The sequence below is a fragment of the Harpia harpyja genome, chromosome 13 (assembly GCF_026419915.1).
Source record: "Harpia harpyja isolate bHarHar1 chromosome 13, bHarHar1 primary haplotype, whole genome shotgun sequence".
NCBI classification, from domain to species: domain Eukaryota; kingdom Metazoa; phylum Chordata; class Aves; order Accipitriformes; family Accipitridae; genus Harpia; species Harpia harpyja.
Genome location: NC_068952.1, coordinates 37,427,572 through 37,450,623, shown reverse-complemented (window position 1 = coordinate 37,450,623; position 23,052 = coordinate 37,427,572). Strand labels below are relative to the sequence as shown.

The following is a 23,052-nucleotide window of genomic DNA, read 5'->3' as shown; positions in this document are numbered from 1 at the left end:
TGAGCCATGCTATTTTTCTGTGTTTGAATAGTGATTCTTGGTGTGGAGTCCAGAGCTAAATAAGGTTTGAAGAACACCATCCTGAGGATCCCTGTGGTGGAGATAAAAATTCCAATCTTGCTGATGATTCATGAGTGTAGTGTACCAGTGTGCAGCCACAGCATAGTGATCTCTCAGTTAATCTGATTTTGAACTGAAAAAGTATTCAGGTGGGTTATTCCACATTCACTTTGATCATACCAGGCCCAATTCTGATATTCAGACTCCTGCTGAGTATGATCCGGCTGCACTACACTCCTATAGTTATTGATGAGACCATTGTGTTGTGGACAATATCTGAATATGACATATAGTGACAGTACATGATTTTGCTTAGCAAAAAACAGCTAAAGCCTTTTCAAAAGAACATTTGTTATAGAAATTAAACAACTTATAGAAATACTTTGATTTACTTACACTAAATATTATATATTGTCCTGGTTTTGGCTGGGATAGAGTTAATTTTCTTTCTAGTAGCTGGTATAGTGTTATGTCTTGGGTTCAGTACCAGAATAATGTTGATAACACACTGATGTTTTCAGTTGTTGCTAAGAAGTAGTGTTTAGACCAAATCAAGGATTTTTCAGCTTCTCCTGCCTAGCCAGCAATAAGGCAGGAGGGGCACAAGGAGTTGGGAGGGGACACAGCCAGGACAGCTGACCCAAAGTGGCCAAAGGGGTATTCCATACCGTGGGATGTCATGTCCAGAATATAAACTGGGGGAGGGTTGGCCTGGGGGGGGTCGGTGCTTGGGCATTGGTCAGTAGGTGGTGAGCAATTGCATTGTGCATCACTTGTCTTTTCTTGGGTTTTATTTCTCTCTCTTTGTTATATTCCTTTTCATTACTACTACTACTACTACTACTACTACTACTACTACTACTACTACTATTGTTATTGTTGTTATTATTATTATTATTAAATATTACTTCTTATTGCAATTATTAAACTGTTCTTATCTCAACCCATGCATTTTACTTGTTTTCAGTTCTCCCCGTGCCACCAGGGGCAGGGAGGAGTGAGCGAGTGCCTGCGTGGTGCCTAGCTGCTGGCTGGGGTTAAACCACGACGATGTATAAATTGGGTATGCCGTTTAAATACAACATTCTTTGCAGTACTGAAAGTGATCTGGCCATACTGATTGATGTTAAAGTGGTGGTGAGAACTCCAATTTTTCCATTTTTTTTGAAAGTACTCTGATTAATAAAGTTTGTTGATTCTGTTCTGTCAAATTTAACTGAAATGGCAGCACAATTTTGCAAGGGAAAGAAAAAAATCTGTCTCCTTCCACCAGTCATATACATGCTCTCTATTCTTACCTGGCATCAATGAACACTTAGAATGCCTAGTTTTAAAAAAACAGTTCTCTAGCAAATCTTTTCTAAAAGCAAGACAAGTAAACTAGGAAGAATAAAAGAAATTAACATTTTTTTCCCTGTAACTTTACTTTCATATTGCTTAAATTTTTTTGAAAATATTTAAACAGTTATTAAAAGACAGAAATAGTTTCTTTACATTTAAAGCTGTTTTAATAATATCGAAGTGTAGCAACAAGGTGATATTTTAAAGAGAAGATCTTTCTCACATATTCCTTAAGAAATTTACAGAATGTAGTATAAAGGGTAAACCAGTAAAATTCTGCCTTCAGACAACATCCATGCTGATTCCAGTAACCCCAAAGGAGTATAACAGAAGGACTCTCGTGGCATTTCAGAAAGACATACAATTCTTCTCTCTTTCAGATTAATTTAACATTTGGTCACAGGGCAGATCTAGCTTTAAAAATGGAACAGTTGTTATTTTAACTGCTTTTTCAATCTAGAGGAAAGCGGCCCCAGTCTAGCAAAGCACTACAGAATACACCTGACTATAAGCACCCAAGAAGTCCTCTGAAAGCCACTTCTGTGGTGATTTGCTAGAATGAAGCCAGAATGAGTAGTCTCTTTCTTTTCTTGATCTTTTGCCCTTATTTTTTACAATAAAGGTAACATTGTACAAGAGAAAATCTTTGAGAACAGCTTGAGAAACTCGCAGAAAACAAAATCAGAAGAAAACTGCAGTTTAAAAGGGAATATTTTGCTGCTTGCCTACAGCCAGTTACCAGTCTCCTTTCTCTCAGCAAGTCGTTATTCTCAGAGCGCCAGGGCCAAAACTCCACAGGCTGGCAAATATCAGGGTAGAAACAATTGGAGTTTGCCATCCAAGGTGGCTGTGGTAAGCTGCAGTTCAAAAGAAAAGAACATATGGCTTTAATAGACATCCTTCCAGTGAGTGAAGTTTGCTTTAGGGCAACGAACTGAATGAAGATCATTAAGAAGATATTTAAAATACATCTATGTTAAGAGAACATATGAGTTGTTTCAAAAAAGGAACAACTTAACCTATAGACTCTTCTCAACCAAGCTAATCTGAAAATTCCATTTTACTTAGATTTTTCTTTTCCAACTATTTTCAAATTTGTGTCAACATCCGCTAACACATCAACAGTCTGTAAAACCGAAGCATATGTTTAAACCACATAGAAAGTCAAATAGACATCACTGTGTATGACTCAAGAAGGGAGTGTGGAAGAAATAAGAAAGACCTGGAATAAATGAAGATGGAAAAATACTATGAATTAAATCAGGCATACCAAAAAATGAAGTTTTCTGATCTTTATTGGTGTTCAATGTAGTATAAGAATTTCCTTTGTAAGAAAGTACGTTGAAAAGAGCCACAAACCTTTATGAAGAGGCAAGTCTCGAAGACATGCACAAAGAGCTTTCAACTGCATTAGCTTTCTTTTACCAGTTCGTGCTGGGTTTGGCTGGGAGACAGTTCATTTTCTTCCCAGTAGCTAGTATGGGGCTGTGTTTTGGATTTGTGCTGAAAAGTGTTGATAACACCGGGATGTGTTCGTTATTGCTGAGCAGTGCTTACACAGAGTCAAGGGCTGTTCTGCTCCTTACCCCACCCCACCAGCGAGGAGGCTGGGGGGGCACAAGGAGCTGGGAGGGGACACAGCCGGGACAGCTGACCCCAACTGACCAAAGGGATATTCCAGACCGTATGATGTCATACTCATCAATAAAAGCTGGGGGAAGATTTGTGGTGGGGCCGCTGCTCAGGGACTGGCTGGGCATCGGTCAGTTGGTGGTGAGCAATTGTTTTCATTTGCATCACTTGTCTTTCTTGGGTTTTATTTCTCTCTCTCGTTATTTTCCTTTAAATTACATCATCATCATCATCATCATCATCATCATCATTATTATTATTATTATTCAATTCTTAAACTGTTCTTATCTCAACACACGTGTTTTCTCACCTTTACCTTTCCAATTCTCTTCCCCCATCCTGCTGGCAGGGGGACTGAGCGAGCGGCTGTGTGGTGCTTAGTTGCCAGCTGGGGTTAAACCATGACACAGTTTCACAAAATCTTAATTATAAAATAAAAGCAAATACTATTTTCTGCAATTACTTCTACAAACAAGCACTGGAAAACCTGCTGTAGCTCAGAAAGTGATGATCTACAAATGGCACCTTTTTATTCAAGATGTTTACTCCTTACATATTAGGATTTACAGTTATTGATATCAGTGACAAAAATCTGAAGAGCTGGAACTAAAAACACATCTCATGCTCTAACCGGTTCATCTGGTTAACTTCTCATCCTCATTTTTCTTAATCTGTTCTTTGTTTGATGTGTTTATGCATTAGTTTTCTTCCTTTGGATAAAGTGGCTCTGTGGTCAATAAATTATCTTGGCTTTGTATTCCCTCCTTCAGTATCTCCAGTGATGAATTCTTTTAATCTCTCACAACTGTTATCTCCCAAGGCAGTGACTTTTGTTCTCTTATTTTCTTCTTTCTCACTCTCACTTCTGTAATCTTAAAGTATAGACTACCCAGAACCATCCAATCTAATTCCTCTAACTGTATTTTTTCAAAGCTATGCAAGACTATTACATCTTTCCAAAGACTTTTATTAGCTCCTATCTACCTCTGTAACTTATTGGAAAGATGATATATCTATAAAATATCTAAGTAATGTATCCTTTCTAAGTTTCTGTACCCATTTATCTTGTGGGAAAAAAGAAAATGCTTTTATTATTATTTCATCTTATCACAAAACAACTGACCTAACCTGAGAAATCAGAGATGGATTCTATTCTAACGGAAGATTCATTATTTCAGAAGTAATATAGAAACCTTGTTTAGTTTTCAACTGAAAATAAAATAATTGTAAACAAACTGAATTTTTACAATACCCAAGGGGGTCTTCTGGTCCGTCTTCCTGCTCTAGGTGCAACCACTGAAAACATTAGAAGAGCTTAGCTATGGCTTTGTCTGGCTAAATATTGAAAAACTGCAAGGGAAGTGCCTTTTTTTTTTCTTCCCTAAGGTCCAACCTGAACCCCCAAAACTGCAGTGTGGGGTCAATCCCTCTTGTCATACCCTCTGACAGTACTGAAACACTGCTTGGCTTCCACCTGCTAAATGTAAATGTATTCCCTACACTACTATTACATTTTTCTTTCAGAGTCCTTCTGTTTTTATTACCCATTAAAAATTATCTTTCTACTCCATCTAACCACCTTCCACACTTTTGACAACACCAAACCACAGAATCATTGAAATGCCCACCTTCTGGCTTTCAGATCTCTCCTTGTTGGCCATGTGCTCCAAACCACTGATTGTCTCAAGTCCTCCTCCTTCCCTTTCCTTTTTTCCTGCTTTTTCAACGTGCTTTCCTTGGCAGTAGGTAAAAGAGTCTGCCTTTTGATTGCATCGTTCTCCTGAGAAGTGTTACACTCTGTATCTTGCCAGGGACAAAAGGAATATACCCTATATAGAGAGCCAGCAATTATTTTTTTTTTAGTCCAACCAATGTTTTAAAAGTCTAATCAAAATAAATCAATTATTAGACAGTGAAAATGAAACTCATAATCCAAACAGTGCCTAATTATTACAGAAAAGGTTCATCAAAAATAGTTTTTGATGGGGTCGGTGAGTCACTAGCATCCTGACGGCAGGGATTTTCTTCCTCCTCAGACTGGGGTTCCCTTGGGTTATTTTTAGACATTACATGGGTTAATGCAGACTAGCTCTGCTCTGGTCCCATGGATTGAAAGTCTGTTGGCACACCGAGTGCATCCCTGGAGCTCATCGTTTGGTTTGACTTGATCAGAGACAAATCCAGTTCACGTCCTCAGTGAGTGTATGGCAATGAGAAGCAAAGTTGGGTAAGCAGGGACAACTAGGAGATTCACTTCAAAAGGGCATTTCTGATCCAAACGAAATTGCTAATACACACTCATGGAGAGTCCAGTTTAGCCTTCAGATTTTAGCATACATTTCTATGCCTGATTGCTAAAAAAGCATTTTCACTTGTAAGAGTGGCATACTTGTTTCAGAAGTGACTGAAGATAAATGCAGAGCACCCATAACAACGGTTTTACAGTGTTGCATTTCAGACAGTATAGGCATTTTAATTGATAACAGTACAAAGTTAAATGCAATCTGTATCAACATACATCAAAAGAGCTACTAAAAATCTAAACTGTAGGACCCTCGAACTTCCTGAATTATTACCCTTAAGAGCTATCAAAATTGATGAATAAAGAATGTGCTCAGCTATATTTAGAATCCATAGAAATTTGAGTAAGATTTTAAAGAAAAAAATGTTTAACTTATGCCAATATTACATTTCCAAAAAGTGCAAGCATGTTACCTCATTCAAACCCCTCAGCTCCCAAACATGCTACTACAAAATTGTGTTTTAAATTATATTTGAAATCTCTATAGTAGTCAAGTCAATATACTACTTAAAATTAAAAAAAAAAAAAATTCTGTCTTACTACTACATATTCAAATTTTGGCATCGGTTCTGTGAATAATATGAAGCCTATGTAAATGTTTCCTATGGGACGAACACTAGAACATTACAGAATATTAGAGGGCATATGAAAGCATGGACTATTTTTCATATCGATGGATATATGAGTAGTGAAGAAAAGACCTTCAGGTAGGGCAGAGAAGGTGGCATAGGTTTTGTGCATTTTAGAGCTTTTTACAGAAACTTCAAGGTTTAGAAAGCACCTATGACATCTGGTGCCAGAATGGGGGGAGAACAGGTTCTTGAACACACTCCTCTATCTGACGGACTGCAGAAGATATTAAAGTTTACTTCAATCAAGTTAAAACAGTGACATGCAGTGTTGGAAGGCTGTCAGTTAACTAACAGAATGAATTTCAAGACATTGCCTACTGAATTTCCTTTTATAATAACACAGTATGTATTTTTTTTAGAATTATCTTTGGAGGGTGGGAAATATGCTTCTGTAGTGATGCCACATAAAAAAACGTGCTGTAAATTAGAGACCTGGAGTTTTTTAAGCCACAAACACAAACAGTTCGCTTTGTATAGAAATGCATATAACAAATGTTTTGGTTTAATATTTCACACAACACGCTTATGTATAGACAGTGTAAGCTTTGAGATATATTATAGTTCAGGAAATAATAAGAATCAAAGCGATTCCAGCTAGTTTCACATTACAGGCACATAATAGGATTTTGCTTTCTTTTTGTTAGTATAAATAAATAAATATGCATAATATGCAAATAGAGATAAACTCTTGAAAAGGTCCACTAGCTGCACAGCAAAAAGTATCATCTTGCCAAAAATCCAGTATCTCAGCAGACCAGATGGGAATATAGTTTTTAGGGGTTTACTATTTTTAGTTTCCATTATTCAAACTATTCTTTGAAAATGAGAGGGCATGTGTGGAATCAAAACTGCCAGAAGCAGATGATGTGGACCAATATGTCTCTGTAAAGTCATGCCTCGATGTCGTGGTTTAACCCCAGCCAGCAACTAAACACCACGCAGCCGCTCACTCACTCCCCCCCACTCAGTGGGATGGGGGAGAAAATCGGGAAAAGAAGCAAAACCCGTGGGTTGAGATAAGAACGGTTTAATAGAACAGAAAAGAAGAAACTAATAATGATAATGATAACACTAATAAAATGACAACAGCAATAATGAAAGGATTGGAATGTACAAATGATGCACAGTGCAATTGCTCACCACCCGCCGACCGACACCCAGCCAGTCCCCGAGCGGTGAATCCCTGCCCCCCCCCCACTTCCCCGTTCCTAAACTGGATGGGACGTCACATGGTATGGAATACACCGTTGGCCAGTTTGGGTCAGGTGCCCTGGCTGTGTCCTGTGCCAACTTCTTGTGCCCCTCCAGCTTTCTCACTGGCTGGGCATGAGAAGCTGAAAAATCCTTGACATTAGTCTAAACACTACTGAGCAACAACTGAAAACATCAGTGTTATCAACATTCTTCACATACTGAACTCAAAACATAGCACTGTACCAGCTACTAGGAAGACAGTTAACTCTATCCCAGCTGAAACCAGGACACTCGAGCTTCAAAAAGATAAAGAATTCTTCAGGTCAAGCTGTTATATACAATTTATAGGAATAGCTGCTACAAACTGTATTTTCAAAGCAGAAATCATGGTTCAGGGAAGCATCTATTTATGGTTTGGGTAGTCAGTTAATCTTATCGTTCCCTTCATTTTCTTATGTGGTGTATACTGATATGATAGAAAAAAGTGATCAAAGCAGAAATGAAAGTGTAACATACTGAGCTGTTATTTAGTAATACTTGCATATGAGACTGGAGAAATATTTACATATAAATAACCTAAATGTTGTTGAAGCACCAGTCGCAAGTCCAACTTTTGCACAAGAGCCTGCGACTGCTGACTGACCACTACGGAAGTTTAGAGCCTGTCTGCATCCCACCAGGTACTTGAGAGGTAAAATAAACATACCAAGTTTTTCTAATTTTACTTATACTTTTTTACACCTGCTTTTGAATGTCCTAGTGGCATTTTTACATTATAGACTTTAGTTGAAGAACATCTTTTTAACATTGCCTGAACTCCTATTCTGCTTGTTACAGAGGCTTGCCATTGCCTGTGCTTCAATACACCAAAACCTAACTTAACAAGAAATACATGCTTTTCAAAGGAAATGCTAATTCATTACACAGCTATCAAACAGCATATGCAGTAAGTTTAGGGTTTAAAGTAAACTTCCATAGCCTTCTGGTCTATTAAATTAGCATATTTTGAAACTGCTCAAATAGAACTGCTTCCCAACCACCACAGTTATTGTGCTGTGCCATAATACACAGCAAACAATTGTTGAATTAAAAAAAAAAAAAAAAAAGAACTACCTGTTTTTTTTCCCTCAAGTGATTTTGTATAAATAAATAACTTACATACCAAAATCGGTATCTGTAAAAGCTATTCAAAACCAGAATCATTGATTTTTCATAGAACCAAGAAGTGCTGTGCCAGAGCCCATCACGTACTGAATTGTTCTGATTACAAGCTAACCGTTTCTGTCCTTCTAAAAGAAAGATTTAAAAAAAACACTGACCAAGTTGATCTGCAATTGCAACGTTTCAGCTGACCCTCACAGAAACACTGAGCCTGCAGTAGGCTGGTGGGATCCCATCCTGCAGCAGAGTGTCCCACTCAGCCCACAAACTGGCACAGCTGGTCCTACTGTACCACGGTGTATATCATGTATAGTCAAACTGCAGTCGCATTGATATGGTACGTTCTGGAGTTTCTTTTGAGACTCTTGAAGCAAATTTAATTCATTCTCTCTTAATTTTTTTCACATAATCTCAGAAAGCAGAGATTAAACTAAAGGCTTTGACTTTCTGTACGCTATTGTCATGGTTTAGCCCCAGCCAGCAACTAAGCACCACGCAGCTGCTCGCTCAGCCCTCCCCACTCCCAGTGGGATGGGGGAGAGAACCGGGAAAAAAAGTAGAAATTGTGGGTTGAGGTAAGAACAGTTTAATAACTAAAATAAAATTTTAAAAATATAATAATAACAATAATAATTATAGTAATGAAAAGGAATATAACAAAGAGAGAGAAATTAGACCCAAGAAAAGACAAGTGATGCACAATGCAATTGCTCACCATGTGCTGACCAATGCCCAAGTAGTGATCGGCCCCTCCCAACCAACTTCCCCAGTTTATATACTGAGCATGACGTTCTATGGTATGGAATATCCCTTTGGCTAGTTAGGGTCAGCTGTCCTGGCCATGCTCCCTCCTAGCTCCTTGTATACCTGCTTGCTGTCAGAGCATGGGAAACTGAAAAATCCTTGACTTAGTCTAAACACTATTCAGCAATGACTAAAACATCAGTGTGTTATCAAGATTCTTCTCACACTAAATCCCAAAAATAACCCTATACTAGGAAGAAAATTAACTCTACCCCAGCCAAAACCAGGACAGCTATTCAGAGTGTCACAGACTTCTCTTATCCACACCTTTCACACTTGGGATAACCAAACACCAGACAACCTCTCGGTGTGGCTTCAAGTGTAACCGACACAGAAGTCAGAACAACCAAATATCACCTTAGCAAGTGTTTATTTTGAAAATGAACTTGAAATTAGTCACACAGATAAAATATAGATAGAACTCATACCTCTGTATTGCCATGCAGCAGTATCTTTAGTTTCATGATTTTCAGGTAATAATGAGAATTGGGGGAAAAAAGGCACTGTTCAATGGGTTTGAAGTGTGGTACACAAGAACACCATCTTTTAGCCCACATACTACAGTAGGCAAACTTTACTCACTGATACAATAAATCGCAATTTCCGACTATTGGCAAGAAGCCACATTCCAAATCAGTGCTGTAAATCCCACAGGAGCTTGACCACTGTTTTTAATTTTAAAACCATAAACTTTAAATGCCAATAGAAATCTTTACATGCCAAGACTTTAAAAACTTACAAATTTGAATTAACTGAGAACTAAACTTATATCAGAAATAAAATTGTTGTAACTGTAATGATTTTTAACGTCAATTAAGTATATATTTGCATTTATTTTTATATGACATACCTATAAATCCTTATATAAAATTAAAAAACTCCAGGTTCTTAATCAATACTGGTCATACCTGGACTGATACTCATTTTAGGAAACAACTCAGATCTCACTTCAATGGGTATAGTCCATGTCTATCACAACAGATTTTTGTTTTTATCACCTCTGAATGGATAGATGTAATCTCTGAATTTACAAGTGGCACACTCACAGCTGCAATATAAAACTGTCAGAAAGCAAATTATGTGACTGAGATGAAACTGATAGGAATAGCGCTAAACACTAGTGTTTATCAATGAAAACACAACCACTAATACTGTAGTATTTACTGCTGCTTTTAAATTTTACATCGGTTTGACAGCTAAGCAACAATCAAGAGCAACAGGAAAAGGAGACGTGATGGAACTGATTTTTATTATATTTTTCCTGTTCTGAAAGTGGTGTCTAAAGCAATGTAGGGTTCACCACCTTTATCCTGGAAGATCTACAGTACATCTACAGGCTTTACCAACTCTGGTTTTGTGGTTTAACCCAGAAACAGAAGACATGTAAATAGCACTTTGAAAAGATTTGTTTTCATGAAAGATGATTGCTTAATTTGACAGCTACACTCTAAGCATTCAATCAATTAGATCAAAGCCACATGGGGGTTTTTGCAGACAGAAGACAGAATAGAAGTTTTTATTGTTAAGATAGCTGTCCTATTGCAGAAATGAGGACTGAGAAGAAAATATAAAAAACAGGTTAGCAGCTTTTAACCAGAATTCCTTGAGGTGTAGCATACACACACATAATCATATAGGGGGTAAGTACATGTAGTGTCATTCAAGAGCTGAGGACTTTTCTGTCTTCATAGTACTCAGAGATGATATGCTCACATTTTTCCTCCCATTATGCTTAGTGCATGGACAGGGTAGATCAAGTACATTGCTCTATTTCTGTTTCCCTCAAACACAGAATCCACATCTCTGATTTCCAGGCAGACATCAGCGAAGAATGGAAAACTGCCAGAAAGTGAATCCAAGCACGTCTAAAAAAATTTCCACGTGGCTTAGATCAGAAGGGTTGACACTTTAGGTGGAATTCATCTCACCTAACTTTTAGTGTCCCTAGTATCTATATTTGATATGTCTTGCATAGCAGAGATGGCTTGTGTATCCAGAGGGACCCAAGTTCAGAGGCCACCATGAATAAGACATTAAAACAATTGTAAAAGGAGGCACTGATGGTGTATGCATAGAGATGTTCTAGGTAGGGCTCTTAAAAAAGAGAAAGTCTTTTCTAGAATTGGTAGGAAGGCTAATTGTAAAAAAAAGCCAAATTATTCAACAGACTGGATTTATAGCAGGCAAAACAATGCCTCGGAGTTGGCAAACTGGAGCTGTAGAGGCCAAAGAATAAAGGCATTTTTCCAGACCACTTATATGTGCGGCACCCTGTCAGAAAACTTATGAATAATGTAACAGACCCACCGTATACAGTATTTTCACTAGTCATCCAAGAAAATCAACTAGATATATTTAAAGAAAAAGATAACTGAATGCAACCTAGAGAGGTCATCTAATTCAGCTTCTTACTGAATCTTCATAGCAAAACCTTATTTTTAAAACCTCGTATTTTTATTTGTAATTTTCTCTCCAAATAAAATATTCCAGAAACTGATCTGAAAGCAACAGATCTTAATTTTATGGCCTCACCTGGGCTTCTTGTCAGTTAAAGTTCTTAAAATTGTTACAACAAATAGATACTTTGGCAAAGCCAAACCATGTGAGCATATTTATTTGAAATTTCTGTCCAGAATTCTCAGTGTGTTTATTCCCGTGCTTTTATTTGGAGCAGAAGAACAGATATACTGGAGCAAAGATCCACCCTGCTAGATTCCAACTTGGAATCTTCTCCAGGAGTGCTATAAATGAATACCTAGGAAAGAGCAAGATACTCTTGCAGCTTGAATGTAGGTGCACCTACATCCAATGTTGGGGAACCTAACACTAGGACCTAACCTAGCATTAGGTTAATGGTTGGACTCAATGTCTTAAGGGTCTTTTCCAACCTAAATGTTTCTATGATTCTATGACTTCCTGAGCCAGATACAATTTCTACATATTTGGTAACATAGTCAAGGGTTGACTCTGGTGGTCTCCCTCAGCATGAAACAGTCATTCTTACCATCTAAAATCTGACCTCTGCATACGTCCTGATATGGCAGGGGAATGGACCTTCCTGCCCTCACTGATCTATCATAACACAGACAGTGTTGCCATCCTGGTCTTGCTATTAGAATACAAGTCCAATACTCTGTTCTTCCTCTACAGGCCTGGAATTTCAGCCTGTCCATAAGTCTTTATTACTTGTTGAAGTTTATTAGTTTGTCTCTCTTCTAAGCTGTCTTTAACATCAAGCATACCGCCACTGCCAGCAAGGTTTAGTCTATGTTCCCCATACATTTTGTAACCTTGTACTGAAGTGTCTCACTGATTACCCTTCTTCCAATACATTTGTGATAACATATCACCCAGCGCTGACCATTCCATTTTCCCATCTTATTTCTTAATATTTGTGCAAATGTATCACTAGTTCAGTTTTTGGCAGCCTCACTTCTGTTTTCTACCTGACTACTTCTACCCTCTGACTTATCTGTCGAAATACAGAATTTCTGCATCTTGATGTTTCATAGAAGTGTCATCCCAAACCCAACCTTAAGTTTTAAAACCTCAGTTCCCTTATGACTCAGATTAAGTTCATCCCTTCTGGACAGATGGTCCTGGAAACTCCTGGGCAGTTTCCCTAAGGTATCGTATTTTTAAACATATTACCCATTTCAGCACCTGCATCTCTTCGCTGTCAGCTTTTAGTATCATTCATGTGCTCAAAAAAAGGAAAATTCTCATCTATATTTAACATGACATTTTTATAGGCAAGGAAAACCAGTAATTCCCAATAAGTCTTTCTGATGTGTGAAATTTACTTGACCAAAATATAATATGTCTAGCAATCTTAAATCTATCTTCTTGCTTTTATACTAACATTCAGAAATCTTTTTAAGTTAAATCTGATATTGATGAAGGAAACCTGAAGGAATAAGCTACCCCAAAGAACTACAAACTCCTGTAATGGATCTAATTTGTTTGACTGTGCTTTCTCAAACATAGATAAAAATCTGTGTAAGTAAAATCCCCAATCAGCAAGATAATTAAAAACAAATTAAATACCCTCATCTAAAAGAATATAATCCACTAGAGCTAATGAAGAAACAAATACGTGACAGAAGGTAGTTACAATGCTTATACCAGTACTAGAAGGTAGGTTAACAACACAGCAATGGAAATGCTCTGAGGATAGATGTGATGCAGAATAGGATTTTATGCAAAGCCCTGCATATTTTCCAGCTTTAAGATATAAGCCAATGCTTGTTAAGTCCGGCAAGAGAGTTTCCTCTAACTTCAAGGGGCATTGAATCAGATCTTAATGTAAAAAAGCCAATAACTGGAACAACACACTAATTTAGAGTTACTTTTTACAACTCACAGTGATCAAAAAATCTAGTTTCACTGCTTGCTACTATACTGTTAATGACAACTTACATAGGCCCCCAAATGCTGTTTTTCTTTTAATAGGCCATATTAAATATTTCCATTCCAGACAGCATGCCATTTTGGCAGTAGACCCTCATGTGTGCAGAGCACTAGGACAAAGTAGTGGTAAATGTTCCTTACACAGGTTACTACATATCAGTACATCAAATCCCAGCTGCTAGAATGCAAAGGAAAGGAGACAACTTAAAAAATAACTGAAAATAAAAATAAGTCAGACTTTTAAAAAGGATGGGGTGAGCAGTGGCAACATTGGAGAATGGTTCAATAAACATAACATTCATGTTTTAAGCACTCTCATATATGAAGTGTTGTTTGACAGGAGAACTACCGGGAGAGTGTCATACAAAATTTGTATCATGAACCTAAATAAATTATTTATTCCTTTCTTTAGTGTGAGCTTTGCTCACTACAGATGTTCTCTTTCTCCAAACTTTTTATTTTTGAATGAAGTCATTATATTGGCTTAGGCTTTATGACATCATACCTGGTTTTATGTCAAAAACTATTATTGTTGTTATTGATTGCACAGCAAACAGAAAGCTGAAGTGTAAAAGAATAGTTACTTTAAAACCCCCAAACATCTTAGCAATAAAAAGTGAACTTAGTAAAGGACTCATTAAATACAATTGTTTTTTCATACATTCTTTTATTTATTAAATTTGGTTCCAGCATAAAGCTCTGTCTCAACAGACACTCCAGCGTGGTGCGCTCACACCTCGGGGGACTGCTTGCGGAATGCATGGAGCCTGACGCTTTGAAGCAGCTAATTCCCTTTCAGGTTGGTATTTATCAAACACAGTACACTACTCACTTGGAAATGGAGGGGGGGGTCACTCTGCTAATGGGAATGTGTTTGTACTGTGTAAAGAAAAACCATAAATGGCAATACTGAGGAAATGGGTGTGAGACTAGAGGATGAACTACACTTTTCTCTGCCAGAAATGATACACCCAGGACGGGGGCAAGGTATTGAAGCACAGCAAGGAAGGAAAGTGCAATTCATTGCTCTGGTTTGTGATTAAAAGGGAAAGTTCTCTGCTGACCCATCTCTTGTAACAAGAGAACACCACGCTTCACCTGCCATACCACAGAGGTATTTAAGTTTTACATATTATCATTTTAGACATGTAGCTTAGTCCCTTGCTTTGGAATCACAGATATCATTGTTAAACAATTTTCAGTATAAAATACATGTTTTGGATTTGTCATTGGTGTAATTACAAGGCAACAGCAATGGAAGTAGGTAAATACACTGTATATAAATTCTTAAAGTAGCCTTCCATCAGAATTATCCAGTCCTTTCAAATGCACGTCTCAGCTTTTTCACTTTTAATTGAAATCATACATTGATGTATCACTCAGTTTATCTACAAGCAAGAAAAAAAACTTTTCTGGTAAATTTTCTCCAAATTATTTAGATTCAGAAGAAAATAATAGGGAGGAAATCTAGAGTGGACAGGGATTGATGAAAGTCAAAAAAAAAAAAATCAGTATTTCCAGTTTTGTGACTATAATTTGAAATGGATCTACATAAAAATAATGAAATGTCCAAGAAAAAAATAATAGTTTTAGTTGCCTGCTGAACATTTGTTCAAAATTCAGTCATGGTAAATGTCTTACTGCATATCTCAGGTCTCAAATTAAGAAAGTACAGACATAAAAGTTCAATAAGGAAGAACTGGAAGGAACAAAACCCAGAAAAGTGGAAGAACTTATTTAATTTTTTCCTGGTTAAGGGACAATGAAGAGGAATAAAACACAATAAATATCAATGAAAGTATTCAAAATAAAAAAGAGAAGAAATTTCAAAACAAGAGTGAGCCATTTATGTCTAATCCATGCTCACATCTGAGGTCCTGGCAAACCATTACTGCTTTCCAATGCATTCAGCCTTATTTAAATTTTAAAACAGGCCTCTCTATCTAAGGCAGGGATTTTATCCCTTAGTATAATAAAGGCAAAACTCCAGCTGACTTCCTGGGGGCCAGGACTGTAATTAAGATCTTTAACTTACAGTACATATATGTAAGCCACTTCTTCAGTTGTTCTGACTCCCTTTGCAAGATGACAGCTGTACAGAAAGCCAACAGTAACTTCCAAGGACTAACTTATACAAATATACTTCCACTAGACTAATTAGCAAGTTCCCTATCAAATTAAGAGTTTGAAGTCTTTTGACTTGTTTGAAAAACAGAGCTGAGGTAGCTTCAGAAGACAAAGGGAAAACACATCATGGACAACAAAATCTTACAGCAAGGACATTTCTAATTTCTGCAGACTTCAGGGTTTCAGTCCAGCTCAGCCAGCATTCCACACGGGCCCCGCGTCCCTGGGGGCTCTTGCCCTCCCTCACTGAGATGGTGGGATAGCCCATCTTATGGTGTGCCCAGCCCCAAATTACATGGAAGTCTACACTGATTCTTATAGTAGAGGCCAAACGTGCCACCTGGTTTCGGTCCACTTGTCTGACTGTAAAACAGCAAGACAGCAATCCCTCCTGGTCTGGGAATCCACACACGGTGCAGCTAGTTCCTGCACGAGGGACCCGCTGACAAACGTCGCCTAGAGCAAGGGCTTCTGGAGGGGCACAGGGAAAGCAGTGTAGTACTACCGATGCTTTTAAGGCACAGTTGCTGCAGATAGCGTAAGAAGAAGCAAAATTGTTTCCCTCATTGTGTGAGAATTAACAGGAGTGATGCCGAGGTTTTACTCTCATCAGTGATGCACTTCGTGACATATTATTCTACACATATTAGTTCTCAAATTGCCAAATATGGTTCTTGGCCTCATTATACACAGAAGTTTGGCCCTTCTTGGCAAAGGCTACCTTGTGCTTGCATCAAGCCTACTGGAGTCAAATAAGAGACACCATTTCTTGAGGCCAGTAATATATTTCTTGAAATGCAATACCCAAAACTGGCTACAGTGCCCCATGTGATGACTTAGTAGCGCTCATGTAGATTGGACAAATCGTAAATATTGTTTGATGTCTCACATTAATATGATGCCATCCCTCATCTGATGCACTTAGTACAAAACCTGGCAACTGGAGGTATGACTTCATGTGCCAATTATGCCCATGTTCTAAGAAGAGGTTTTCTAATTTGCCTTAATTTGAGGTATCATGTTAATCACCTTAAGCTATTTCAATTTTATTTCCACCACAGATAAAATCATCTCTATTTCTATGCCTCATTACCACTACTAATTCTTCTTTGGCTCCCATTTTCTTTCCATTGCATCAACATCAATAAGAAATGAAGAACAGAATTCTTTTAGACTTTTCAATCACACTACATTATCTTAATCTTGTTGTTATCCTCATAACAGCTCACTTATGTTCTTGCTTCTTTTCATATTTATAGCTAAATATAATTTTATTTTTGAAATATTGGGATTTTTTTCAAGATCTAATTTACCTTGACTTTTTGGGTTTGTAGTTTAAATCCTCTACATGTTGCTAATGTCTTATAGATAAGTATTTGCTAACAGATATTGGTCATTCAGGAAAGATAAGAATCATTAGTTTGTCTTAGGAGGAGGAGGTCATCAGAGATCTTTGCTGGTCCAAAAGGCAATATTAGATAATATTTAATAATAATAATAATAATAGTAATTATAATGATAATAACAACAACAACAGCAGCAGCAGCAGCTAGCTAAGCTGCTCCTAAAGACAGGTTGCACAAACTGAGTAAGCTTTCAAAGGCTCCTCTCTAAACTAAGATGTCCTGAAGAAGGATAATGGGTCTTGTTCTGAACAGATTTCCTTAGGTAATTTTACCTCTGACTTATTACTTCATTTTGTGGTTGACTTCAGAACAGCAGGGGTTGCCATCAGTCATGAGGGACATCATAGTGAGCAGTTTTGGTCTTCTTGCACTATCATCAGCCTGCCTCCCCAAACATGAAATGAAGCTCATGGTATAGAGTTAAGAAAACATTAGGTTGTTACTCCTGGGGTTTTGGGCATGCTTTTTCATTGATCTCAGTTATGGGAGTCTCTAAGATAATCAAAGCAGTGCATGTGCCCATCACCAGCCAATATAAAGCCAGAAGAGGAAAAGTAAATCTTTAACACCAAAAGCTTTGGCAGTGCCATCTTGCTCAGTATGATATAATGTTCCCAAGAGAACTGACTTTGAGAAGAAAGCAAAAAGGAGAGAATAGTCTCTCAACAGAGTAACCACTGTGCACACAGTTTACAAACAAAAATGCTAAGAGAAAAAAGAAAGAGAAAAGAGAGCCAAGAAGTAGAGGAAAGAATGGTACTAGAAGCCATAGTTCAGAACCATTTTGTACGAAGAAACAAGAGAAAATGTAGTAGTCACAATGCACAGGAAGAAAAGAAAAACAAAAAGAAGTAAAACAAGAAAACATTTGTTTCCCTGCAAGCACACAAATGAACTGACAAAAACTCTAAGCATAAAACCCAATATATAGCAGACTTATAAACCATGCCCCTGTCCCAAGAAGGAGTGGTATATATGTGCCCTTTCTTGAAATGACCAAGGTTACAAAGTCTCTGTCTTCAAGTGTTAACGGAACACCCACCCACTTTGTGAATGTACGCATGTGCTCCCATTGGAAAAAAAGGCAACGTACCGTGAACATTTCCTCTTCTACTACGACCTTGCTTTACCCCCCCATTGGTAAAATCATGCCATACATTAACAGTGCATGTTTATATGGGCATATATGCATGATTTCATATCCAGACACATATATAAAGTTTATTTTTACTTTCTTCAAACTTCAGAATTTGGTTATGTGCTGCTGTGTTTCAGATAAAGAACACCTCAGAGCCTTTTTTACTGAACCCACAAAGGTTCAGAAAGCTGCATTTAAACAAGAGTGCAACGTTAGTATTACCATGTCTTTATAAATACACATCAATTAGCATAAAAAAACCACAACACAATGTAAAATACAGCTGTTTTGCCTCAGGATATTATACTGAGGGAATTAAAAATGTCTTACTTCACTGGTTCATGTAGATAAAAGCAGTAGAATGATTACATCTTTCCATTGTTAGAATAACACAACCTAAACCTATACTATTTGTTCAGAATTTACAGTATCTAAACAGCCTGTGAGCATTCATATCTGAGATTTCCTTTGAGAGTTCACACTCAGAGTCAGTGCTTCTTTGCTTTCTGATAAAAAGCTGAAGAATGTCTGTGTTCCTGGATGAAGCCCTGCTCCCACTGGAATCAAAAGGAAAGTCACCAGCAACTACAAAAAGCTGGAATTAATCTCTAGGGGTTCGTGGTTTATACCACCAACAAAGATCACCACTTCTGCTTTAGGTATTCATATCAACTGCTACATCTGGTTTGTAGTCACAAAAAGAGACTCACAGAGCATTATCCTCGCTTAAAAATCTTGAGGAGATTGAAATGTGGAATAGGAACGCCACAAAAATATTTTCAGTTGTAAGAACAATGAGAGTCTCTGGAACAGATTCTCATTTCTGACCAGATTTAAGCTGGATAATTCTATGTTTCCATATTGTAATTCCAAATTTTCATTGTTTTGACTGATATCACAGTCAGTTACAGGTCAGTTGCAAATGATCCTTCTACCACAAAATTTGACCATGCAATTAATTCTCAGGATGGTCACCTCAGCCTTCCATAAAATGCCATAAGAAAAGGTATGCACCTCAGAATGGAATTCATCAGAGCAGCATGCTGAGTAGGGAGCTGTTTGCTAACAGAGCCAACAGAGAAATGATGAAATCAAGGCTATGCCTTAACTTCTGTCCTTTCCCAGGGTTCAGTGCCTTACCATGGACTGGGCAGTGGGAAGCTCACTTAACTGAAGATTCATGGTCTAGAACACTTTCCTGAAAATACTTGTTTATGGACTGCATTGCTGTAACTGTTGGCTGACTACTGTGATCCATGAGGGATTATTTGTAGCTTCTGAATGTTTTATTCAATATTCACTTCATATACATATAATTCAAACAGCAGGCTCTTCTAGACAAGGACTACCATGCTTTTTGGGTAGTATCAAAGAACCGATACTGTGTAAGAGAAAATGGTGCTAGGAAGAGAACCTCCAGTATGTGTTATGGCATGTGGCTGCAGTTATGTCCATAGGAGTTGTTTCAGTGTCATTCGTTTCCAGATGAACCGAATAATAACCCGCACTTGCATTTCCCCACAAAGGGGGTATAGGGCATGGAATAAAAAGAATACCCTAGATCAAGAAATGATGATCTGTTTCATATATTATCAAGATCCATTCTGTAACTAAAAGGTTTTCTGTCCCTACACCTCCAATTAGAAGTCTGTTCCAGGTCCCCACTCATTTGATTATTGGGCAAGAAACTAGGAAAGAGTTTTTAAGATTTTCCACAACTGCTGTTTCTAAGGAATCCTTTTTGAAAGTTGCATGGCTGGACTAAGAATTCTACTAAGAATTCTACATATTCCACATTCCACAATATGTCGCAATTCTGTAGAATTCTCCTTTCGTTGTAGTTCCCCAGCTCAAGTTCTGTGCAGCAGACACAAATTTGCACAAATCAGAGGACAGCTGCTAATCTGATTGCTAATTTTTTCAGCCACATATCCCCATGTATCTCTTACCTATTCCACTTTAAATGTGGGGCACTGTAATAAAGGGTTTGTCATAATTACGGTATATTGAAGGCAATCCTGAAGCAATCAGATTGCTGTCAGGTTGCCCAGAGAGCTTGTGGAGTCTCCATCCTTGGAGATATTCAAAAGTTGACTGGACATGGTCCTGAGCAACCTGCTGCAGGTAGCCCTGCTTAAGCAGGGGCTTTGGACTAGATGACCTCCAGAGGTCTTTTTGAACCTTAACCACTCTGTGATTCTGTGATAGCAGAATGGTGAAGCAGGGATCTGAAGATACTGCATGATGAACAAGAATGTAATGGAGTAGAGTACGTTATTGACCTCAATCATTGTTATATGAGAAAGAAGGATGCCAAGGTTAGTCAAACTCTTGGGTACATTAAAGCAAAATTCAGTTAAATTCAAAAGAATAAAAGTATGTAATTAGTAGTATCAAAATGTCTAATAAACCATTTTTTAATGTAGAAAATACTTTTACTATATTCTTACAATAGCCATTTTTGAAAGTCTGCAAAATACACTTAGAACTCACATGGCTGGACAAATGATCAGGAATGGTTTCCAGATCATTTTCTTTAATGATGGGTTTGAAACAACTTAAATGTAATCTCAGACATTCTTCAAAAAACTGCCTTAATCTCTGTGGCTGCTAATGTTTGCATGACATCATTGTCATTACAACCCTGTCTCTTCACTCAGTAACGAGAAAAACTGAGGGAAACATGAAAAAGAGTTTTTACTAGCGTCCTACTCAGGTGTATAATTTCAAATTCCACTTCGAAATCTGGCCATTAGCTCACAGCAAAATACACTAAAAAACCAAAATTCTTTTATGCAAACCTAGCCACACAAGCGTAGTCAGGCAGTCCCCTTCAAAGTAGCTGTTTTATACCCCTAATTATCCTTGATACACCAGAGGAATGAATTTTTCTTCCTAAAACTGAAGCATGTATCAGAACTTAACAAGCTCACATTTCTTCTTTTATTATTCCAAATTCAAGTGACTGAACATGTTTATTTAGAGTATATTGCTTTTTTCTTTTTTTTTCTCAAAACCCTGACATTCTCATATAACTTCCACATTTAAAATAGTCACTTCATCATGAAATAATGTATCACAAGAGAAAGACAACTATCAAAAGAGTAAATCTTCTGTATGAAGGAACTTCTATGATTTCTTGCATTCAACATTTTCAAAACAAAATGCAAGAGTGAATGGAAATTTTCAATATGATTCATCTTGGGTAGTGTTGTTTCTATCCCCATATGGTATTTACAAAATTTCTCCAACTGGCATAAAGTTCATGTGTTGCAAAATCTGCGAGAAAGAGCAACATTTCTTTAAAAAGTAGGTGTTAACTACTGATCACATAGGCACAAAGCAACATAATGAAGCCATTTGTGCCTGGCAGATCTAGACCCAATTGAAAGTAACTGCAAGTGGATATATTTCTTCAGGGTACCTACATATACAGTTCAAATTGTCACCATAGTCTAAAAGATTTTAAAAGATACAAAGACCTCTTATTCAAAGAAAATCAACATTCTCACAGATCAGTTGTCTAAAAGAAGGGGGTGTAAAAGCAGACATATCACTAAAACATTTAGCAGTTACCAGAGTGACAGGAGGCAGCCTAAATTTTGTTGGGTTTTAGTTTACTTGTGGGTTAACAATTTAAATAAAGAAAATAAACAGTGATTAGTTAGTAATCTTATAGGCTCATACCAAAAAAATTTCTGAGATGTAGTAAGTCTATTTAAATACATAATTTATACTAAAAATAACACCAATGTAACTTTTAATGAATATTAAATTAATGGAAACGATAAACAACCTCAGTTCTGCCCTGCCCCTATAAAATATCGTATGATCTTTTTATGTAAGTTAAATTTAGTAAAGCCTCTTAATATTTACTAATGACTTTTAGGCAGACTAATTAATAGACATGTATTCCAAATTTTATTAAAGTGCAAGTACAGTGACTAAATAAAAAAATGCCAGATGTCTATTCCTCTGGCCTAAAATGGTAGAAAAGAAGGAAATGTGCATTTGTATCTTCCATAAACATATGTATGCAACAAAGTTTAACCCGAGATTAAAATAACTTTATATATGAACTGCAGAATTGTACCTTCCTGATCGAAGTCATGGAAATGTAATTTCATAAAAAATCATTGCACTAGTATTATATTATCACTTTCCCAAAGAAACAGAAGGCCCAGGGAGATTCCACTGTGTCAAAAATATTTCTGGAAGCAACTACTGAATGTAATTCTTAAGATGAACCCTGAAGAAAAGGAGAAGCCAAATGTGTTTTCCATGTATAATGAAGTACAGTTGTTGGCAGTCAAAAAACATAAAACATAATGAGACTTCACCACATGAAAAAAGTATCTGCCCACTACTTAGTGACACATTGCAACAGTTTGTACATGAAAGAGTCCAGGTAGCTCATTAATAGCAATGTGAATGTGCCTTTATAGTCTCCACAGACTATATTCTCAGTCATGGGCTATTGTCACGTGGAATCTAACACACTAAAAAGCATGGATGAGCCCTAAATCTGAGTGCTTTCCTGCCTTTAAAATGGACAAGCTTACTTGTCAAAGAACAGAAGATGATTTTTTACAGTGCAGGCAGCTACAAGGCAGCTACAAGACTCTACGGCAGGATCAGCCATATGGCATGAATTTTCCATTCATGATCACTACAGTATGTGTGAGCGTCTTGAGGAGAGGGAACATTCATTGCACTTTTGCCATTCCACAGATGATTATTCTAAAATTTTCCAAATAGACTTGTATTTGGAGATGATCATTGTTGACATTAGTAATTACAAGCAGTGTACTGGGATGCAAAGTTTTAATGGCAAAATAGAGCATC

At 37.3% G+C, this 23,052-nt stretch overlaps 1 protein-coding gene across 1 annotated transcript in view; it reads right to left on the bottom strand.

Moving 5' to 3' along the window:
• Window positions 1-1,576: 1,576 nt before the first annotated feature.
• WDR27 (WD repeat domain 27) overlaps window positions 1,577-23,052 on the bottom strand; it is a 134,265-nt gene continuing 112,789 nt past the window's right edge. The window contains exon 24 of the mRNA XM_052805988.1: window positions 1,577-2,258. Coding sequence (XP_052661948.1) covers window positions 2,211-2,258 — 48 coding nt within the window. The 3' untranslated portion in view covers window positions 1,577-2,210. The remainder of the gene's footprint in view (window positions 2,259-23,052) is intronic.